Source organism: Phaseolus vulgaris, chromosome 3, assembly GCF_051622355.1.
Source record: "Phaseolus vulgaris cultivar YP4 chromosome 3, ASM5162235v1, whole genome shotgun sequence".
Lineage (NCBI taxonomy): Eukaryota > Viridiplantae > Streptophyta > Magnoliopsida > Fabales > Fabaceae > Phaseolus > Phaseolus vulgaris.
Window position 1 is genome coordinate 39816481 of NC_143500.1, and position 7617 is coordinate 39824097.

At 36.6% G+C, this 7617-nt stretch overlaps 1 protein-coding gene across 4 annotated transcripts; it reads left to right on the forward strand.

Moving 5' to 3' along the window:
• The first annotated feature begins 1607 nt into the window (after nucleotides 1-1607).
• LOC137807526 (beta-glucuronosyltransferase GlcAT14B) lies at nucleotides 1608-5020 on the forward strand. Of its 4 annotated transcripts, none has more exons than XR_016519833.1 (5): nucleotides 1608-2482; nucleotides 2657-2947; nucleotides 3187-3262; nucleotides 3401-3516; nucleotides 4120-5020. XR_016519833.1 is itself a non-coding variant. In XM_090300862.1 (5 exons), exons 2-5 carry the CDS (start codon nucleotides 2990-2992, stop codon nucleotides 4632-4634), a joined length of 750 nt encoding a protein of 249 aa, XP_090156988.1. In that variant the 5' UTR covers nucleotides 1650-2482; nucleotides 2872-2989; the 3' UTR covers nucleotides 4635-5020. The 4 variants fall into 4 exon arrangements, 3 of the variants coding, with proteins under 3 accessions (XP_068464311.1, XP_090156988.1, XP_090156987.1); XM_090300862.1 differs by having other exon boundaries at nucleotides 1650-2482; nucleotides 2872-3032; XM_068608210.2 differs by lacking the exon at nucleotides 2657-2947 and having other exon boundaries at nucleotides 1612-2482.
• The last annotated feature ends 2597 nt before the right edge of the window (nucleotides 5021-7617 follow it).

Below are 7617 nucleotides of genomic sequence, written 5' to 3' on the forward strand. Positions count from 1 at the left end.
AATCTCCAGAAATAATGAACTCCTAACAAACAAAGAGCAGAACATTAAAGATGGTAGGAAAGAGTGTATTAAGCGATTATGTGATTAGTTATTGAGAAGCAGCCATGGGTGTGAGCAGTGCCCTTTACCTAACAAGGAGTTGGTGTAAAAAGCAAAACATGATTGGGTGAAGGATGTAATAATCGCGTTTGCGTTGTGCTTTGTCTGGTGCTCATGCATTGCTGTGTCTTCTGCCGACACTTGTTTAGTTTTGCTGTCATGCCGTACTTTTATTCCATTCAAATTCACACCCCACATATCCCCTCTTCACATCTTTAACACTTTTTCACCTTTTTACCCTTCCATAATCATGACACCTGTATATTCTTTTTTTATTTTAATCTTTCTTATTATTAGAAAATAACACTAACTCTCAATAATGTGAGTTGTTAGCTATATGGATCACCAAATATTTTCCAACACCTTAAAACTTAATCTTTTAAACTAAATATTTTATTTGAAATCTTAAGTTATTGTATTTAGTAAATAAAATTGGGTTAATAAAAATATATAGGGACAAACCGGAGCCTTCTTTATAGATAGTGTAGCTTGTATTTTCACCTCAACTATATTATATAAGATAAAATTTAAATATGATTTCATAAGTATGTTGATGGTAGATAACATGATATATCTATATTTATACGTAAAGTTATAATAGGAATACTTAGAATATGATCAATACATTTAATTAGAATATATTTACAGTACAATTGTTTGTTTCATACCTTTATCTAATGAATTTATATATAGCAAGAAATTATGGACTCTTGCAATGACTATTCTAAAAAATATATTTAAATGATTTATACTATAATTTTTTTCATCTTAATAAAATTTAAATCAAATAAGCTAATATGTTTTGCTATCTTTTTACTATTACTAATAATTTATTTGGATTAAAAGATAAATAAATAAATACAAATAAATCAAATGAAAAAGATTTGAGATGATCCAAGTAAAGGAAAAATAGAAACAATTTTTTTTTTCTTTTCACAAAACGTTCTCTTCCCCTGATCTTTTAAATGAACAATAAAAAGATTTTCATGGATCAAAACAATGAAAAGTTCCCCCTTTCCATTTAGGTGATTAAGGGGTTATAATAATCTTTGTTTAGTTATAGTTTTACATTGAAATTTATTTATTTTAAATAAAAGAAGAGAACTAATTTTTTAAGTGAAACAAGGAGGACGGTAGGTTTTCCCCCAAAATAAACTTATTTTAAAAAATATTTAAATAAACCCATTTTCACTCTAATTTTCAAATTAGATTTCTTCTCAAAGGGAAATAACTCCTGTTTTTTTCATTTTTCAAAAAAATGAAAATTCAGAATTGAATTCGTTTTTTAGGAATTTGAATTTTGACCAATTTTTGAAAATATTTATAAAATAAGACGAAAGGATGGACATAAAATTTGATGTTACTATTCAGTGTTCACAACTCGTGTTAATAATAAATGAGTCTACTTTAAAAAATAAAATAAAGATAATTTTTTAAAATGAATATATTTTGAGAAAAAGATATGAGATGAGAAGTGATTTAAAAAGAATTAATAAGTATTAGCGTGTGAATAAACAGAAAGAATAAAAGTGAAGGAGGCGTGTAAGAATGGGGCGAAGGAAGAAGAAAGGCACCCAGAATTTATTTGACTCTTGTATTATAGGAAAGTAGCAAAGTACAAACGCAAAATGTACCCTTAAGTCATAACGATGACTGATGTTGTTTTAGACTATCGCTATTATTAATGATAATTGAAAGTATTATTAATATTCCACACCCTATTTCCCTCTCTTTCTTTCTTCTATGTCCTTGTGACAGAAACCCCAGCAAGGAGGATTTGCAACAAAGGTTGGCACTTGGGCCATTTGTACCTGTAAACGTTGTTTATCTATGGAGACCAACAAACAGCAGAGGAAGAAATGGTTCCTGCCACTTGTATTGTCTCTACTGTTGTTAACCTTGCTCATACTCTTTTCCATCTTCGTCTCCTCCGATTCTTCCTCTTTGCTCTACCTATATCGTACACGTGGCAGAGTGGAAGAGCCTCGTTTCGTGGAGTCAAAGCTGAGGGTGTCTTCCATCTCATCCAGTGATTCCGTTCCCAGGATCGCGTACCTGATCTCGGGGTCAGTGGGTGATGGCGAGACTCTGAAGAGAACCCTGAAGGCCCTTTACCATCCTAGGAACCAGTACGCTGTGCACTTGGACCTCGAGGCTTCCACGCAGGAAAGATTGGAGCTTGCCAACTTCGTCAAGAACGAGCCTCTCTTTGCCAAATTGGGCAATGTTAGGATGGTTGTAAAGGCTAACTTGGTCACCTACAGGGGACCCACTATGGTCACTAATACCCTTCACGCTGCGGCCATTTTGTTCAAGGAAGGTGGACTCTGGGATTGGTTCATCAATCTAAGCGCTTCTGATTACCCCTTGGTAACCCAAGATGGTAAGCTACTCACTCCTCTTCCCTCTCCTTAACTCGTTTTTTTTCCTATCTTCGATGAGCAAAACTAGGCACTTGTTTTTTTGTTTGATTCTGTGTCTGCGTTACGGAGATTTTGTTGATTTGTTATCTTTCAAACGGAGCGGGGCATTTATTTGTGTCTTGGCTGTTTCCCAGGTTTTGATTTTGTGTTAATCGATTTAAATGCTGGTTTGTTTTGGAATGCATTTCTGATGCGTGATGTGAGAACCGGACCTGTATCTTGCTGCTAATTTTGCCTGAGATAAGTTTAGAGACTTGCTGAATTTTAAGTTGGTCTGATCTGGTCCCAATCCGTGTCCAAAGTGTTCTATTTGTTGGTTTGCTCATCGATGAATTGTTTGTTTTGTCAGCTGACAGGCTTGTTCCTCTCTCTCTTCTTGTAGCCCGGGGTGGTGGGGGAGGAGGAATGCCAGGTTTCAGATAAAAGTAAAATCGCTTATAACTCCGTTTCTGCTTTGATGCTTCTTTATGTTTTTGAAAAACAACCACTGCCAATGTTATTGGATGCACAGTAAGAATTCATGTAGAATAAATTTTCGTTATGGATTTTTTGATGGTTTGTTAGTTAAATGCTTAAATCTGTTAATTTGTTGAAACTTACTAAAGAATGTGCACTGTGAATTCCTGTTTTCACAATCACCCACTTCATCTCTTTTCCTCAACAGATCTGCTGCATACACTGTCATCAACTCCGAGACACCTTAACTTCATTGAGCACACCAGTGATATTGGCTGGAAGGAGTAAGTTGCCAATCCTTTCATCCTGTGTTTTATTTCATGGTTTACTTTATTTCCTTCAAAAGTAACGTGCAATTTTGTGAAATATCAAACATACCTATTCTTTTCAAGTAAGACTTTGCTGTTTCCTTTTTTCAATAGAGATCAGAGAGCCAAACCGGTTATAATTGATCCAGCGCTTTATAGTGTCAATAAATCTGATTTATTTTGGGTGACAGAGAAAAGAAATGTTCCCACAGCATATAAGCTGTTTACAGGTGTGGTTTCTGATGACTTATCTTGCTTAAATCTTTATTTTGTTATTTTTCTCATACCACGTTTATTAGTTTGTTTTTTCACATTTGTAGTTAAGAAAAAAATTGAAAATTGAAGTCAAACAGTGTTGATGGAAACAGAGAGAATGGGGAGGTAGAGCAATGATAGTGTTGTGAATTCTACTGATAAGATGACTTCAGTAGCCTGTGGTTGAGTATGATTACCCAGGACTACTGCTTTTCACCTTTCTCCATTCTTTTACCTTTCCTCTCTTACTAACCACAGTTTTTCGCACCCGTCTTGAACTCAATATCCCATAGATGTACTACTTATTGCCATTGGTATTCCTAATATAGATGTGGCAATTATCATAAGCTGTGTGTCCCTTACCCGTAAAGTCCTTTGTTAGCATGACCCTTTTGAGTTTGTTTCAAAATGATGTCATTTGCAGTTAAAAATCCGCACAAGATCACCTAGTTTTCTTGAATCTATGACATACCATACTGTATCATCTCAAGTTTTTTAAATAGTTGTCCTTAAGTTGAAAGACCTAGTATCCAACTCTATGCTTTCTAAGTCTTGTTATGCTACTTGATTTTGCTCAGGATCTGCTTGGATGATGCTCTCTCGCCAATTTGTTGAATATTTGTTATGGGGATGGGATAACTTGCCTAGAATAGTCTTGATGTATTATGCCAACTTTCTATCCTCCCCTGAAGGGTATTTTCACACAGTCATCTGCAATGCTGACGAGTTCCGGAACACTACTGTAAATCACGACCTCCACTTCATATCATGGGATAACCCTCCAAAACAACATCCACACTTCCTTACAATTAATAACTACGAGGAAATGGTGGAGAGCAACGCCCCATTTGCTCGGAAGTTTGGCAGGAATGAACAACTCTTGGATAAGATTGATACTGAACTCTTGGGACGAAATGAACATGGTTATGTGCCTGGCAAGTGGTTTGACCGAGCAAATTCAAACATCACCAAACTATATTCTGCCATACAAAATATCACTGAACTTAAGCCTGGCCCTGGAGCAGAAAGGCTCAAACGCCTTATCAATGGTTTATTGTCAGCAGAAGATTTTCACACTAAGCAGTGTTCTTGACTCCCTGGTTTAAACATCTTGCTACGCTCATTGCTGTTTTTCATTCACTCAGCAGCAACAGGCAAACCATTATGATGTCCACTTGACACCCGAGGATGTTCTGAGACAAACACGAAATATGAGAAGATAGATCAGAAAACGGAAGGGACCATTTCTTCAATAGTACGTCTTGCCTTCAATTTCTACTTCTACACAAACTCTAACGTGACCATACATTTGTAGCTAATATGTATCCATTCATTTGATTCACATGATTTATTAAATTTCATGGATGGCAATGACGAGTCATCATCAATGCAATTGTTGTACTCTGAAGAATTTCTTTTTAGTAAATAAAAGATTCACTTATATAATGCATTCGGCAGAATGCTTTGCTAGGCTGGAAATGGCACAAACCCGTGAAAAACACTATCCTAACGAATCTTTTTTTAGGAACATGCTCACGTAGCTGCCACTTATTCTGTTTTTTTTTTTTCTTATCTCTCTCTTTTCTTGAGTTATTGCCTCATAAATTGGTGTACATTTTACAATTGATGTACTATTAGACCCATTAACGTCCTCTAAATTCACCTTGTTGGTAAAAGAATTACTTGACACTTTTATTGTGTCTGTGATGGGAAGGGAGGGATCATCTTCAGGGAACTAATCTATATTATCCAGCTCTTCTGTGGCACGAGTTTCATTTTCTTTACTGTTTTGAGCATCCTAGTGTTGGCTAAGTTTTCCTCTCCTCGTTTTCACTTCTTTTACATGAAAATTAATTTCCATAGCATTTATAATCCAATGTTTGTAGCATCAAAATTTACTTTTAAGAATAAACCCACTTTAGAAGATTCATTTTGTTTTGTTCTCATTTCAAAATTCAAACAGTTGATATTTAACTAATTGTTTTTGACATACGTACAGCAGACACAATGGCCACGGCCACATTGTGTAGTCTCAACGGACCTTGTCCCTTTAACTCTAGAGATTTTGTTGATTCACCATTCAAGGGTAAAACCTTCATGGCCCGTGCACCCGCATCATTAAAAGGAATTTCCTAAAATCTTTTTTTTTTTTTTTGTTTCATTGAAGTGATAGAAGGGGTACTCACCTCCAATAGGCATGTTACTATGGCCAAGAAAACAAAATCCAAATTGGCAAATCTAATTCATAAATATTACTTTCAATGGATTTATCTCAAATTGAAATCTATACTTTTGGATATTAAGTTTAATCCATTTAATTGGATTTGGATAGGATAATTTTTTGGATTTTAATCTAAAATAAAAAATGTTAGGTCGAGTAAAGTTAGCATCGGTCAGACTCAGGTAAGGTTGAGTTGGATTGGGTCAAAGTTATGCAATGTTTGTCAAAAACAAGTTGGACTGGGTAACACCAAAGTCAAGCTAGGCTAGGTTAGGCTAAGTCAGGTTAGGGTTATGTGGGGTCGAGTTGGATCAGGCTCATGTCAAGTTGAATCAAACTAATATAACATGGGCCCAAGTTAAGTCATGTCAACTCGGGCCAAGGTCAAACCGAGCTAGCTCGAGCTAGACTCAGGTTGGGATGAGTCAAACCAAACATAGTTCAAGCCAAGTCGATATGGACCTAGGTCAAGCCAAGTCGTGGCTGGCCAGATTGTGCTAAGTCTGCCTAAGCCCATGTTGAGCCGAATTGACTCACATTTAGTTAAGATGGGCTAGGTACAGGTCAAGTCCAGTATGGTCCAAGTTGGGTTGGGCCAAAGTTCGACTAAGACTGACCGAGCCAGGTCGAATTGGGTCTGCAATGGGTTAAGAAATAAGATCGATGCCATGTCAAACTAACTTGGGTTGATCCATGTTAAGTCGAGCAGAGTCAACATGGGCCCAAGTCAAACCGATTCGTCTCCAACCCATGTCAAGATGAGTTGGCCTGAACATAGCTTGAGGTGAGTTGGACTAGGCCCATGTAAGTCTAGTCAAACCAAGCCTAAGTTGAGTCGAGTTGGGGCGAACTCACATTCAATAGAGTTATGAGAGGCCCAAGTCATTTCGAGTCTGATCAAGGCTAGGTCGGATTGGGTCCAAGTCAAGCTAAGTCAGCCCCAAACCCAATTTGAGATGAGTTAGTCCAGACCTAGGTCAAATCGAGTTTGGTCAGGTCCAAGTCCAAAACGAACTAAGCTAGATCAAATCGTGTTAAGTCCATTTTGGACCGAGAAATGGAGCCCACATTAGGTTGGGTCTATGTCAAATTGAGTTGGGTCGATCCAACATGAGGTTGAGATGAGTTTGCCAAAGTCTAAGTCGACCCAAGTTGAGGCGAGACCACATTTAACCAAGTTGGGCCAAGCCAAGGTCGGGTCAAGTTCAATTGTGACCAGATCAGATTGGGGCCAAGTCGAGCCCAATCTAGTTGGTTCCATGTTGAGCCAATCTCAAGTAGAACTGAGACAAATTGGGCCAAGTTGAGTTGGGCTTATCTTGGATCGAGACATTAGACCTACATTTGGTTGGGGTAGTGTTAGGCAAATTTGGGTTGATCACATGTCAGGTCTAGCTAGGTCGGTTTAGGTCTAAGTCGAGTTGAGTCGATCATGCCTCATGTTCAATCGAGTTGGGTTGGGCCTAGATCAGGTAGTCTAATCGAGACCAAGTTTGACTTAGTCCGATTGAGATCAAGTCTGACCTAACCCAGATTAAATTGAGTCTTGATCGGGTCTAACCTTGGTAGGATTGAGATGGACTGAATTAAGTCAAGTTAGACTCATATTAGACAAAACATCATACGTGCATAAAATCAAGATTATGTTAATAAGTTAGGTTGATCTCACATCAAATCAATCACACTTCAAATTTAATCCAATTGAGAAAGTAAAATTAATTTATATTTAATCTAATTTAAATTAAATTAAAAATCTAAATTAATTTTATCTAGTGAAAGTAGATCCAAAATTTAGATTCAATCTATTTCATCTAAATTTAACAATTCATAATGTTAAGGGTAAATTACTTTTTTT

Excerpts from the sequence above, each read along its gene's own strand:
- LOC137807526 (XM_068608210.2), top strand. The coding sequence starts at position 1,930 with ATGGAGACCAACAAACAGCAGAGGAAGAAATGGTTCCTGCCACTTGTA. Across the intron at positions 2,483-3,186 it reads CCCCTTGGTAACCCAAGATG|ATCTGCTGCATACACTGTCA; the intron begins GTAAGCTACTCA and ends TTTCCTCAACAG. Across the intron at positions 3,263-3,400 it reads AGTGATATTGGCTGGAAGGA|AGATCAGAGAGCCAAACCGG; the intron begins GTAAGTTGCCAA and ends TTTTTTCAATAG.